The sequence below is a fragment of the Mauremys mutica genome, chromosome 5, assembly GCF_020497125.1.
Source record: "Mauremys mutica isolate MM-2020 ecotype Southern chromosome 5, ASM2049712v1, whole genome shotgun sequence".
In the NCBI taxonomy this organism is placed as follows: Eukaryota; Metazoa; Chordata; order Testudines; family Geoemydidae; genus Mauremys; species Mauremys mutica.
In genome coordinates, this window is record NC_059076.1 from 84,021,317 (window position 1) to 84,036,713 (window position 15,397).

General features: G+C 37.6%; 1 protein-coding gene and 1 long non-coding RNA gene across 3 annotated transcripts in view; one reads left to right on the top strand and one right to left on the bottom strand.

Moving 5' to 3' along the window:
- The window catches only part of LOC123370984, a 38,577-nt gene extending 26,788 nt beyond the window's left edge, over positions 1-11,789 (top strand). Inside the window, exons 2-3 of the long non-coding RNA XR_006579678.1 lie at positions 2,053-2,279; positions 11,554-11,789. This is a non-coding gene — a long non-coding RNA (uncharacterized LOC123370984). The remainder of the gene's footprint in view (positions 1-2,052; positions 2,280-11,553) is intronic.
- PDLIM3 (PDZ and LIM domain 3) overlaps positions 1-15,397 on the bottom strand; it is a 42,844-nt gene that overhangs the window by 2,447 nt on the left and 25,000 nt on the right. The window contains exons 4-7 of one of the 2 annotated variants that reach the window (XM_045017994.1): positions 11,744-11,931; positions 6,805-7,059; positions 2,123-2,253; positions 267-378 (exon numbers count right to left, since the gene is read on the bottom strand). In XM_045017994.1, coding sequence (XP_044873929.1) covers positions 267-378; positions 2,123-2,253; positions 6,805-7,059; positions 11,744-11,931 — 686 coding nt within the window. The remainder of the gene's footprint in view (positions 1-266; positions 379-2,122; positions 2,254-6,804; positions 7,060-11,743; positions 11,932-15,397) is intronic. The other variant, XM_045017993.1, reaches the window with a different exon arrangement.

Below are 15,397 nucleotides of genomic sequence, written 5' to 3' on the forward strand. Positions count from 1 at the left end.
ACCAAGAAGCTTGAACTCAGGCCTCTACAAGTGAAAAATAAGGTATATTTGAAAAGTGATCTGAATGTACAGAAATGTTTAAGACATTATGTTAATGATTTTGGACAGTTTATTTTTTTAAGCTTTTCAATGCACCTGTAAATTTTCTGATTTTTCTAAAATTACAAACAGAAAATTCCTTAGAAAATCCTCCTGTATTTTGTAATCCCTTTTCAAGATTTATGCTATAGCTATAACTTTATTAAAATTAAGAAAAAACAACTTACACAATGCCATTTCCACATTTGTCACACAATGGCACTTTTTGTACACTTCCTGCACCAGAAGGCATCTTTGTTTCTGGTGCTCTCACGCTTCTGGTACCAACGGGACGTCCATCTGAGAAACAGAACATTCTCATTTATTTACAGTATAATACAGAAGCATCTGGCTATAATTAAATGCTTGCTTGAGGGTATCCACTTCATATTGATTTATAAGTAAGGCCCTGCTTGAATTGCAGGATGATTGTCAAAAAATTGCTGCTGAGTTGCGGACACGCCATGGAAAACTGTGGAAAAGTAATAATGGACCTTATTATTTGTGGTAATAAAGTCCATTATTATTTTTCTGTGATTTTTCTGCTGTCAGCCATCAGGTGCTGAAAGCAGCGGCCCCCCTACTGTCAAAATTGTTGAGTGGAAGCGTAATATTGCTGAATCTGCAATTTCTATAATATCGCAAGTTAAGTAGGACCTTGTTTATAAGCTTTTGCTTTCATTAAGTAATGTTAGAGGTTCAATAACTTTTTTTTTTAATTTTGAGGGGCCAAATCTTGCATCATCAATGTTAGTGGGAATATTGCTATTAACCTCAGTGGGAGTAGGATTGGCCCTGAGTGGTGTTCTGTGTTAAAGTCAGCTAATGAAAAAATTACTTGTCATTAAGGCTACGATTTAGTCATGGGTATTTTTAGTAAAAGTCATGGACAGGTCACGGGCAATAGTGACTTTTGCTAAAAATACCCCTAAATCTTACCTGGGGGGAGGGGCAGCCCAGGGCCCCGCTGCCCTGCTTCTGCGGCCTTGGGCGTGGGGTGGCCCATGGCCATGCTGCCGCAGCTCTAGGCAGGGGCAGCCTATGGGCACTGCTGCTGTTCCTGAACCACTGCTCTGGGGCAGTGCCCAGAACCAGTTGCCTGGGAACCCTGAGCCCAGACCAGCTGCTCGAGTGGCCCTAGAGTCAGCCACTGCAGCTGCGGAAGTCACAGAGATCCTGGAAAGTCACGGAATCCATGATCTCCGTCTCCAATCTGGGTGGTCCAGGGCCCCACTGCTCTGGGTCGGGGGGCGGCCTGGGGCCCGTGAAAGACTCGCATCCTTACTTGTTATCTATAGAGTTAACCTTCAAAATCATTCTGAAAGATTGATAACACAATATGAATAAAAAGTCATATAAAAATTTAAGCAAAAATCTATTATGACATTATACATGCCTTTTCTTGTAAACTCTTAATTTTAGATCAATTTTGTTTAAATTCTGCTCATTATATTTAGTACAGATATAATAAAATTGTCAGAATTTCATATGCTTTTTCCCATCAGTTTTATTGTGAAAAACTCATCAATTATAGTATTTTTGATAGAGTATAATTAAGGGAAAATGCAAGTGCAAACTGTATTCTTTTCAACCAATTTTCAAGCATCATTTTGTTTTTTTTATTTAGAAGTGTGTGCAAGAGAAGAAACTTAATTGAGGAAAGAGTTTAAAATTCTTCCCCCTTCTTTTCCTGGTTTAGAAAGAGATGGCCAATTTTCTTTTCCTGTTTCAGTGGTATTTTTATCTCACCCCAAAACTTTTCTCATTCAGCATTTTTATCATTCAGTCAAAACATTTTTACACATTATCAGCCTTAAAAACCTGACAAGAGAGTCTGAAAAATGTGATTGATAAATGGAAGTCTTAAGGCTAGTTAATTGTCATAGCACATGTTAAATATTTAATAAAAGGGGTAAAGCAGTAAAATGTGAAATTGAATTTTATAGCTCTAATCCTTGTATATCTTCTTTTCAGGTTTTCCCCTTTCAACACATGGAAAAAATAGAGTGCTGGGAACAGATATATACAGTAAATTGCTGCTAACCAGAATCCTCGGAGACTAAATCCTGGAGCACCTTAAATGAGCCAGATTGACGTGGTTGACTGGGCCCTTCCGGATTGTCATGCAGCATCCTGTACACATCAGATTGAGGTACAGAGGTTGGTACTGGTTCACTGCAACATAGGCAAGGGATGAGCAGGTAAAGAGAGTTAACCAATATAACTTTAAAGCAGTAGAGCTACCGGACATAAGAGTATGATTCAATAAACAAAGTTATGATAAAAATCAGTTTACAGAATCATTGAATAGACCTTTCTGCCCACCTCACCCCCACTAGATTGGCATGCTTTGTACAGTGGTGAAGTTCTGATATATCTTTCTTAACTAAATGAATATACCTGTTATTGCTGCACAGTAGTCTCATAAGCAAAGTTCTCATTTTACAAATAAACATAAAAGTTTATTCAAGCTCAGAAAAGTGACTGTTAAAATGGCACCTTCTGATTAAGCAACATATCCAAAGACTCTGTCTTTGAGTCTGATTTCTGCACTTTACTGATAAATCCAGTTTTAGTACTATTAGCCCAGTAGAGCAAATACAATCAGGGGAGAGTAACCTGGATTTCATATAAGTGCTATTTACTATTCTATTCTACCTTATGCATCAGCTACATTTAGAATGCAAAATCTTTATTACTGATGATGCTGAAAAGACAGAACTTAGCTTGATTTTCAGATCCTAGATTTAGTTTATGGGACTGGCAGTTAGAAAAGTCATCTCTTGATTTATAAATTTAAAAAATTAGATGTAGAAGTCTAGCTAGAGAATAAATATGATACCTTGTGATATTATTTTTACAGTTACTTTTCTGGCTATAGCTGCATTGGAAATGGGCCATTGCTTGTTTTTACCTTTAAAACAGCTGCAGCCCTATAAGTCTGCAGCCAAGTCACCAGCTGCTCTTTGACCTAATTTCCAGAATACCATTTTCAGGTCAAATAGCTTCTGGGGTAGTATTAAAACATGATATCACTCACAGTGTTAAGATAGATTTGCAGAAATCAGAACAACCCAGTCTTTCTGCAGGGCATCATCAGCCAATCACTAGTTAATATATCAATTATGATAAAATAATAGTCATTGTGATTTACTTAATTTATGTTCATAGGAAAAGACAATGAAACAAATGTTCCAGTGGCAAATGTTTAAAAACTTAGCTTTATTAAATGAAAAATCTGTTTTGTTTTGTTTTTTTAAATTAAATAAAATTGGTCTGTTGCTTACTTTTTGAAGTGGCTGCCTTAACAAAATAAACACACAGGGAGAAAATCAGGCCCCAAATAAAATCAATGGCAAAATTCCCATTGACTTTAGTAGGGCCAAGATTGTATCCCTAATATTTCATAATAGCTGTCTTATATTAAGCATTATTACTAACAAGATATACCGGTATGGTGAGGAACGGACACCCTGGATGCATTATGAAGAATTAGGCTGAAGACAAAGGAGTTTCAATTTTTTGAGTATTATGGGAACTAAGTAGAAGCAGTATCATATACTTTTAATGAAGCATATTACTGCATTTATTCAGAGATAAATGTTAATTTTAAGTCTCTCATTATGAGCTTGCTCCTACTCCCTACCTTATGCTTGCAAGGGGGTTGGATTGGGGTTTGTGTGTGTCCATCTGTCTCGAGTTTCTTGAGAGTAAGGTTTAGAATATGAAATGGAATAGAAATAGACTCAGGACTGGTCTACACTGGAGGGTGGGGGTGGGATCAATCTAAGTTATGCAACTTCAGCTATGTGAATAACGTAGCTGAAGTCGATGTACTTAGACCTACTCACCGCGGTGTCTTCACTACCGTGAGTCGACTGCTGCCACTCCCCTGTCAACTCTGCTGGTGCCTCTTGTGGCGCAGGAGTAGAGGGGTTGACGGGAGAGCGCTCGGGGGTCAATTTATCACGTCTAGGCTAGACGCGATAAATTGACCCCCGCTGGATTGATCACTGCCTGCCAATCCGTTGGGTAGTATAGACATACCCTGAGTGACTGGTCAAAAATCTTTTGTCCTGTGTTTGCACGTTGGATGCCCTGATTGTCTATAATCCTAATTTGTGGTTAAACTGGGAGGTCGTATTCAATGGGGGCCTAGAGAGGGCTGTCCCAGGTCTGGTACTAGTTATTGTTGGATAATGAGAGTATGCTTATGAATTTTATGGATGACACCAAGCTAAGAGGGGTTGCAAGCACTTTGAAGGAGAGGATTAGAATTCAAAATGATCTTGAGAAGTTGGAGAGTTGGTCTGAAATCAACAAGGTGGAATGGCGAAGGCAAAATCATATGTACAAGTACAAAATGGGGAATAACTGGCTAGGCAGCAGTATTGCAGAAAAGGATCTGAGGGCTATAGTGGGTCACAGATTTAATATGAATCAATAATGGGATGCAGTTGCAAAAAATCAAGTATCATGCTGAAGTGTGTTAATATGAGTGTCATATGTAAGACACAGGAGGTAATTATTCTACTCTGCTTGGCACTGTGAGGCCTCGGCTGGGGTATTGTGTCTAGTTTTGGGTGCCACACTTTAAGAAAGAGGTGGACGAATTGAATAGAATCCAGAGGAGAGTAACAAAAATTATAAAAAGTTTAGAAAACCTGACCTGAGGAAAGTTAAAAATAACTGGGCATGTTTAGTCTTGAGAAAAGAAGACTGAGAGGGGACCTGATAACAGTCTTCCAATATGTTAAAGGCTGTTATAAAGAGGACTGTAATCATTTGACCTTCATGTCCACTGATGGGCTTAATCTATAGCAAGGAAGATTTAGGGTAGATATTAGGAAAAACTTTGACTTAAAGATAGTTAAGTACTGGAATAGGTTACCAACAGAGATTGTAGAATCCCTGTCATTGTAGTTTTTAAGAACAGGTTAAACAAACATCTGTCAGGGTTGGTCTAGGTGTATTTGGCCTTCCTCAGGATAGGTGGGATGGAGTGGATGCCCTCTTGATGTCCTTTCCAGCTCTACATTTCTGTGATTCTCCAACCAGATATCTCTGAGCTGTTTTTAAAACAGTGAACTAAATATCTTTCCTCCTCAGCATACTACTTTTTACTCTCGGTGAAAGTATTGTACATAAGACATATGCATTGTTATTAAATTTACTTTGGCGAACAAAGACTGCAGCAAGTAAAAGGAAAAACCTTCATTTAAGTTTAAAAAAAAAATCAACATTTTTTTATTCCTACTAATCGTTGATTTTTTTAACTCCTTACCCAGATTTACCTATTTTTAACATGTTCCCAAGAAAAATCATAAGTAATGGTTGTAGAATTACTTGTTACCCACAAAATTTACTTACGAGACACAAGACTTTAAGATACCTTTTCCAAGTCAATGCATAGGGAAAAGTAACCCCCAACAGTTGGGACATTTCAGGGCTCTGTGCAAGGTCAGTTCCCAAACTGGGAATGCCTTTGCCCGCTATGAAACCTGACTTTTTAGACTTAACCCAGGATTCCACAGGGGAAGAAAGCAAGTTGGCTTTTAAAAAAAATGTTGATGATGATGGATAACCAGGCAGTAGGGCAGTGGTGGGCAACCTGCGGCCCGCACTACTTCTTGTGGCTCCCATTGGCCGGGAACAGCGAACCGTGGCCACTGGGAGCTGCGGGCGGCCGTGCCTGCCGGACAGTCAATATAAATGCTGTCTTGCGGCCTGCCAGTGGATTACCCTGATGGGCCGCAGGTTTCCCACCACTGCAGTATGGCAACACTGTTACTCCACAAAGCTCTTATAGAATGGAATTTTGTTTCCATCAGATCATCATGAACTTGGCATATATGCTTTTGGATAAGTATGATTTTTATAGTTAGTAAAGGCCCAGTCCTGCAATGTGCGGAGTGACCTGAACTCCCATTCAAGTCCGTGATTGAGCCTTTGGATTGAAAATATTTGTAATAGTTTAAATGTGGATACCACAAATATTGTAAATGATTAACTTAAAATACTGTTAATAAAACACAATAAAAAAATAAGTTAAGTGCAAAACGAAGGAGAAAGCAATGTAAATAAATTATTAATGATAAAGCTTCTGTACCTTGAAAAAGAGACACAATTAGTTGTTTTCCATATGAAATATTACGAGCTTGACTGTAAGTTAGTTTTGAAGTCTGCTTTTTACCACTCTGGAGTTATTCCCTGGTTGTCCAAGGTTGTCTGTAAGGGTTTTTACTATACTACTACTCTATATAAAACTCTTAACTAACCATTCCCCAGACATGAAAGAACACTGTAGAAGTTCTGCACTCAACCCTGCGCCCCAAACCTGAGGTCTGGACTGAAGCCCCGAGTCCTGAGAGTGACTGAAGCCCTGAACCCCATGCCCCGAGGGGGGCTGAAGCCCCATAGCTCCCAGCCCTGACTCTATATTTGAAAATATAGAAATTCCCAACAATATTTAAATAATGGTATTCTAATATTACTTAACAGTGTGATTAAAACTGCGATTAATCATGATTAAATTTTTAATTGTGCGATTAATCACAATAAATTTTTAATTGCTTGACAGCCCTAATTAATAGTATTTTAATATAAGCTTCAAAATCTTTAGTTGCAGTTTAGATGCCTTTTAAAATGTAATGTAGAAACAGTATGGAAATTGATAATGTTAATGCTTTAGCAAATATATTCAGTGCACATGCTGGCTCTGATTACCTCATTGAGGGATTTTCCCCCAGAGCTGTAGAAACTTGGCCCTGCAGTGTTTCCATTATATTGTCATCTGAGTACATCTGCAGAGGTGTATTAAACTGAGCATGTACAATCTTGACACCAGGAAGTTCCATTTCCAAGGGAATGTTAGGGGCCATCTTAGCTGCAGCTTTCAAGTCAGTAGGGCAGATAGTGCTAACAGAAGAGGGGGTACTACGTCCACTGCCACCATCAATACCGGAAGGAGTACTGCCTCCACTGTGTTAATAGCCAGTTTACAGAAAGGTGTGCAACACATACCCAAAATAAAGACAAAATAAACAAGTGTAGAGATGTTAACATGACTGTAAAGAAAGAGATGAAATCTATCAAATATAGAAAAGCAAAAGTATGTTTAATCTAGTCAACTTGACTTCCTTAATTTCCCCCCCCCAAAAAAACCCCACAACACCTACAAACAAAACCCAAGAACAATCAATTAAAACCTCTGAATCTGTGAAAGCCCGGTGTATAACTATATTTTCCCCTATCACTGACATTAAACATAACCTTCTGAAAGTTCAGAGTACTTGGAAAATAATATTACTTTGTACTTTTAACATTGTGCCTTTTGCAGAGGCTTAATGAAGCCGCACCATACCCCTCTGAACTAGGTAAGCATTACTCCAGCCTCACAATGGGAAGTGGAGGCATTGAGAGGTTAAGTGACTTGCCCAAGGTCACACAGTCAGTGACAGACCCAGAAATTAGAACCCAAACTCTTCATTCCAGTGTGTGACCTAAACACTACATTACATTTCCTCACTTGAAAGGGTTATCTATAAAGAAAACTTAAAATAACGTATGTGACCTTTTTAGATTGTCCTTAATACTAACCTAAAGTATTTATTACACCTTTAAACTTATTTCAACAATACATTTATTTAATACATATTTTTCCATATATTTTGTTGAAAAGTTAAAAATGTTAAAAAAAATAACTGGATATACTTTTGCCATTCTAAATTATAACAATTCCAAGCAGAATGTAAAATGGCCCTTCACAAAAACGGAATAGATTCTCAAAGAATGTGAAATGAATCTTGGTCACTGTTACTTTTAAATTTGATCTTATTTTTTATTTAGAATGAAAATAGGATATTGGCTACAACTCCAGTTTTAGAAAAGCTGTAAAGCCTCAGGGCATTAATATGGGCAAAACCTCAGGAAAATGATTAGCCGAGTAACGTAGTGAGTATTATATCAAAATGTTTCTTTTCAGTGTCACTAGTTTTACCATTCTTCCCATAGCACTTAGGTCCTCTTCAGCCTTAACTGGACTCAGAGGGTTTCTTTTTCCAGGGGGCAATTTTTCCAGGAACAATGCATAATCCAGGACTTCCACAGTCATCTGAGACCAATTCCTTCTCAGGGCCACAGTCACATATATATGGTAATCAAACTCTTGGGAAGGATTGTGATTCAATCTGCTTCCCTCAATTTACATGTTTGTGTACTGATAGGTTCTTTCCTGGCTGACTCCTGAATAAATCAGGGAGAATTTTATATTGCTCTCAGTTTGGAGATACAATACAGTGCTTGCCTGACAGCTACATTTCAGAACTCTGCCCTGGAGAGGAAGAGAGGCTAAAATGACCCAAAATTATTCTCCCTTTAGTTCTTAAGTGGAATTTGTGCAGGACCACATTCTGAAAGTTTAAAGAGAGAAACATTCCTTACCATCAAAGGGAAATTAATTCCAAAAAAGACAGGCAAGTTCCCAAGTAAGTATGCTGTCCCATCATGCCCCAGCCAAAAGCCCATAGTAGGGACCAGTCACACATACACATGCCAGTGCTTAGAAAAATCAGGATCACACTTTAGAAGATATGGTTCCTGTGGCAGAGCAAGATTTGTTAATGATGAGTTTCAAAAAATGGAATACATTGAGAGAAGGCCAAAAGAAGCATAGCTATTGCTACCAGCAACAAAGAGAGGCAATGCTAAGTTAGTGTAAAGATTTCGTACATCTGTTAATTAGTTTTGTCGGTATGAAGTCTATAATTGTGCCTAAAATTTCATTTATTGGCGAAATCCTACAGTAAATACTTGGTTCTTATTTTGGCAAAATTCCTATTGAGAGAGGACTGTAGGAGTTGGCCTTATATCCTGAAGAGAGATTTACAACTGAGATGTGTTATTACTGTATTTAATAAAGGATAAGATGAATGTAACCTGTTTTGGGATGTAATCTGCAACAGTTGCTTTGAGAACTTCAACATAAATAAATTAAAATTTCTCTTTTGGCAAACGTGACCTTAGGTACCAAAATAAGCAGAATTTGCTTAACATATATGTTCAGTCCAGAGGGTAAAAAATTAACTGGCAACCAATACTATTGCCGCAATACTTTGCAATTGCATAGCACCATTCATCTGAGGCTAATAAATAATACTTGCAATTTGAAGTATACAGAACTTTCCATTGTCAAAGCACTTTACAAATATTAACTAATTAAGACCAGAAAGCTTGATCACCTTTCTTATCAGATTAATCTAATTTCCCATCTGCAATCCTGGAAAATGGTCATTTGTTTAAATATGTTCACTGAAAATGATAAGTATCTTTTACAAAGCATTGCTTGATTTAAAAAATGAATTTTTAGAACATACATTATGAAACAATCCTAAATATTCAAGATTATATAGAATGAGAGTGCTTACTGTAAGAAGAATAAATTCAAAAATATATAACCTTTTATAGACAGTGCCAACATTCAACTAAATGAGAAAAGGTGATATTAATAATAGTTGAACCTTGTAAATTCTCACTGTGATGGTCTACAAGTCCAAAATTGTCACAAAAACCAGTTTCCCGCCACTTCTCTGCAAAGATTTAATAATAGAGTGCTGTAGTGGGATCACACATAGATTGTGACCTGTCCTTTGTGCCAACACAAGGGAGTAAGGGGGCATAAGCTACACTCTGACTCTTCTGTGCCAGTGCTCTGTACTGGCATTTCTTGTGCATGGGAGGAGCAGGCCCCACAGAGTAGAGCTGCTGCATCCCCACCTCCTGCAGGTGAGTGGGAAAGGGTGGAGTGGACAGGGAGTGGGTGGACTGCAGACTGCAGTTAAACTGACACATTGGAAAGCATACACTACAACAGATCTAGACCTAGTGCTGTTTACTTCTTCTCAACAGCTATGGGGAGACTGAGGGAGAAAGATGGACTCCCTGTGCCAAAATCTCCCGACTAGGGCCCCCAAAGGGCAGTGCAACAATGTGCTGCCTCTTGCAATGCACTATATCATAATCTGATGACCTATCCCTCAGATTGTAAACTTTTCAGGGTATGGATCTTGTCCTTTGTATGTGTCTGTGAGATGCGTTAACAGCTGTAGAAATAATAACAACTAAGAATATACATAATTAAAACTAAACTTAATTTGTCAAAACAAATGAACAACACCCTTAATCTTTTTAATTGTACTGGTTCACTAACTGGACAGTTCACAAAATTTGATAATCTGTATGTGTCTTCCCATTATGAATAGGATATCAGTGAGGTTCTTGCCAACTGCTTTGACCTGCTGTATCAGACTTGAGTTGCTGGAATTGTGACACAAATATTTTTTACTTTGAAAATAATGTACAGAACTGAAGCCACTGGTAGTAACAAAACTCCTGTACCGGAAGGCAGCGTCCATAGAAATTGAGCCACTCAAGCCTGTGGGGCCTCCTAGCCTATGTAGCCACAGAGGCTGCCTTTGATCTAGAAGGATACTTTCCCTTCTATTTTGATCAAGTAATATTGTTTCAGGCATTATAACGCCCAATTATATGAGAGAGAAGTTAGATTAAAAAAAATGGAGCTCATGTGTGTAAGCTCTTCCCTTTTCTGAGAGTTTTGCAACTCTGTGGTGCTCAGATTTTTCTTTTATTAAGTTCCTCTGCAGCAGATTGCATTGTGAATAGGTCAGCCTGCTGTAGAGTGATTAAGTGTGGCCTTTGCAATCTACATGGTTCAGAGGATCCTGATATGACAGGTTGGATTAAATTCTTTATTAGCAAGTTTACAAGTCATACGGATAGTGGGACTAGAGAATTTCACAGCTCCATAAACTTGTCAAGGTCAGATCCTGATCTCAGTTGCACTGATATAAATGTGGACCAGGTCCATCGAGTTGAAGAACCTTCATTAGAGTTATTCCAGACTCTCACCAGTGTAACTGACATCAGAATCTGGACCCTCTTCCTTTAGGAAATGGAAGCCTGAGCTCTGCAAAGCATGCATTTTATTTTTTAAAAGCTTTAAAATAAGCTTTAATCGCATAAAAGAATTTCAAGTGCATTAATATCACATTTTCATATGAATTGTAAGTATGCATTACAAAACCCATGCATCCAACACATCATACAGCTAGAGTTTATAACCTGCTTCGGCCTGAGACTATGAAAGGTTTGGGACGAATATTATGCTTGTGTTCAAAGTAGTTCGTATCCTGTAAAAAAAAGAAAGGATTAAAATAACTTCCTTCAGTTGATGAATATTTATTACTTGGTAAAATTAGCGTCCACAAAGGTTACAAATTGTTACAAACCAACTATTTTTATGTTGCATACTAGTGGTATTAAAACACACACTTGCTGTTATAGTCAGAAACACAGAAGAGTACAGGGTAGTGTAAGGGAGAAGGATGGTGTGTAGTATCGCAGCCAAACCCAGTGAAGGGGAATTTTTAACTATCTGCATTATCGCTACTTTTATAGCTGAATGTTCACTCCTGGATGTTAAAAGGAAATTGCTTCATTTATCACCATTTTTGAAAAATATGACAGAAGTTTAGAGTATCGGAAAAGAAAAATAAAACAGCAAGAGCTGGACTTCTGAATGGACAACAAAACAGAGAGTAGTATTGCCACAAAAGACCATGTAATGTAAGTAAATACCAATACTTACTTTTGAGGTGAACTAGGAATTAGACCCCTCAGTTGTCCCTGAAGAGCGTCTTGAATATTGCCAGATGAATACAGCCCAATTGGAGAATTATAGGAGGAACTCACTACCTGTCTTTTGTCATCAATGTTTCCTGCTGCAACAAAAGGCTGGGCCCTTCTGTTATGAGCTGTACCAATAGGCTTGAATTCCTGTACGTAATAGGCAGACAAAATACACAAAGCTACAGTGCACACTGAAGCTAATAACAAGCAAAACTAACAACACTGGAATTTGTTAATCTCATCTTTAACAATGGTTGTTAATCTCATCTTTCTCCACTGGAATTTAAAGACTTGATTAAGTAAACCCAAAGGTTACACAGACATTCTGTGTTTATCCATTAAACTTTCATGCGCTGTGTAATCCATGTATATTCAAATATTATTTGTATGCCTTGTCAAGACAAATAGAATGAGTGGTATGTTTGCAAATTTACGTAAAAACTTCAATAATTTAGTAATTGGTATAAGGGTTGCATATAATCATATACACTTAAAAAGTATTTTTCTCTTTTTTCACTGTTTGCTTTATGAATTTTGTCTATAGTCAGCTTAATTGTTTATCTTAATTGTTAGCTAGTCCCTGTCCTCTGTTTGTGTGCGTTTGTCACACAGCAATAGGGGAGAGAAACACATTTTAAAATAGAGAAATGAGATTGTAAAGCCAAAAAATTTGGCAGTGGACCACCGGGGAAGGCATAGCTCTTGAAATTATTTTAAACTGAAATAGAATAGATTTCATTTCTAGGTAAGAGGTCAATGTCAGAGCTTCTATTAGCCCTTAAAAAAGAAAAATCATAGATACATAGCGTGCCTACCAGAAGATGCAAACAGGAAAAAGCAGTTTTATTAAAAGAGAAAGTTAAGAAATAATGAACCGAAGAAGACTACAAAAATAGCATGTAGGTAAATCAACATAGAGAAGTTCATTTGCAGTTTTGTGTTGCTGTACATTGTGAAGAGGATGCAATGTTAAAGTGTATTAGTAATTTGATATCTTTTACTATAATTGAGGATCATTTCTAATTTATGTAATGTATTTGACTCACAATATTGGAAATTGATTCAATTCCCTCATATACATTTAGGTCACAATAAGCAAATATTAAAAAACCCTAAAAATTGTCATTTCATCTAATTTTTAATTGTTGTTGACAAATGAACAGAAGACATGTGACATCATAATAGCATCTTCACAATGTTACAATGGTCAAAAGTGTGTTTGCATTGTTGCAATTAGTTATACTTAAATTTCCTTTTCTAGGAAAATCATAATATGCACAAAATGTCAACGACAAAACATACAGCAGCTTGTTAAAACAGTCCAGCTCTTGTGTTTATCATACGTAAAACTAGGAAAGTTGTTCCTTTATACCAGAAATTTAGTAAGATCCAAGAGCATTCAAAGTCAAAACAGGAATAAGAAGGAATTACAATATTTAATGATGTTGTTATAGCTAACAGATGACCTTCTAATCAGTACAGGGCTAAGTCATTTTCATGACTATGTTCATGTCAGAAACAGGGAAGGTGGCTCAAGCAGTTTACATGTATGAACAATGCTCATAGAATGAGTTCAAGACTGGGGCTACATATTAAATAATTAATATATTAATTATATATTAATATATTATTATTGATGTTGTATACTTTAATAAAAAGTACATTATTGTTTATGTTTTGGAGATGTCCTAACACTGAAAAACCTTTAGTTTAACTCATAGCACAATGTTGGGAGATGTAAATTGGTGTCAAATGAAGGTATGGGAAGGGCAGAGACTCATATTTTAGCATAATTATCATGCTTTAAAACTTGATTGCAATTACTAATACATTCTGATCATATATATGATAGTGATTATTGGATTCTTTTTCTGGTTTTGTTTAGATTTCTACCCTTAGCTATATAATAATAAAATTAACCCTGTAGGGAAAGTATAACATCTTTCCTATTCAAAAATTAAATCACACTGAACACCATATTTAAAATAACAGGAAATCCACAAAGTAAGGCAGAAGTAAAATATAATTTAAAAAAAACTACTGTAAGAAAAACAAACAGTCATTTTAGCCGAGGTTAAAAAAGGGAAAAGGAGAAAGAAAACTGTATGATATACAGCACTGTTTCACACTGCTAGTAGAACATAAAAGAACAAACCAAAAGAAGTGTTTATTATATATAAAAGCAACATGCATTAGCCATTTTAGGCAGACTTATTTTCTCTGACTGTTTAAAGTAGTGGAGATCCTTATGTTCTAAATTGCTTTGTTACACAACACTGTGTTTGGCTGTGTTACTAATACTAATAAAATGGTCTCTTTCACAATATTTATCCATCATATTACATCATATTTCAATAGAAATGAAAAAGCTGGCTATTTTCTATCAGAATCAACCAAGGTGGCCATCAGGAATAGCTCTCAAGCAGCATTTCCTATTGTTAAGTAGTATTTCTGCCACAGGCTTCAGTTTGCCCCTGCCCGCAGTTCTTCCTTGGGTAGGAGGAGAAGGTGTGCTCGCCACAACTTGCAGTCAGTCCTTGTCCAGCTGGCTAAAAGAAATGAGGTGGTTCCAGCTGGCTAAAAGAAAACGAGGGCTCTCTCTACAACTAGTAGCAGAGGTGGAAGAAGGGAGAATGTCTACCTGGACAGAGTGATAAGAAGCAGGAAACAGCTGAACCAGGTTGTGGGGGAGGCATCGGCCTTCCAGCTGACCAAAAGGGGGTTGGTGTTTATACCTTGTGCAGTCTCAGTGAAGCCCTCTTTCACCTTTATTGGGCTGGCGACACCCACCCTCGCATCCTTAGATTCTGAAAAAGGACTGGGTTCTTTCATGATCCACTGTGGGCATCACACTACCCCTTTTTCCTTGGGGGCTTTTCCTTCACCACCAGATTGGCTGATATTGGGAAGGTTTTTTTCACCTTCCCCACAGCAAGGTTAGGGTCTGTCAGGGTGAGGCAGTGGGGTTAGGTTATAAAGTCATAACTCAGTAAGTAGAACTCGTGGCAGATGTCCAGTGCAGGTACTCATTATGAAAGGGATATGGTTATGAGATAAAATTGATTGGAATAGGATGTAAAAGAAAGCATTCTTTAGAGAGCTGAGGAAGGGTGGGTGTTTGTTCAGGACTCCTATGTCTCATATGGCAGGGTGCCAACCCCCCATCTTTTTGTAGCCTCTGGATGGTGGGGTCAAGGTGAGTGATTATGTGAAAATGATTACGGGAAGGATGATGACCTGCACTGTAAAATATATTACCAGGTATTCCCAGATATTTTCGGTGAATAAAGTTGTGGCCTAATTACACCACATCCATTGCCTCCTTTGTTTCTTTCTGTTGTGGCTGAACAGTGTGTGTGTGGGGGGAGGGGGGTGAGAGGGGACAGTATTCAGTGCTGTATGTAAGAGCCTATGAATCTTCTAAACTTTGTGAGACTACTTAGCCCAGGGGTAGGCAACCTATGGCACGCATGCCAAAGGTGGCACACAAGCTGATTTTCAGTGGCACTCACACTGCCGGGTCCTGGCCACTGGTCCTGGGGGCTCTGCATTTTAATTTAATTTTAAATGAAGCTTCTTAAACATTTTTAAAACCTTATTTACTTTACATACA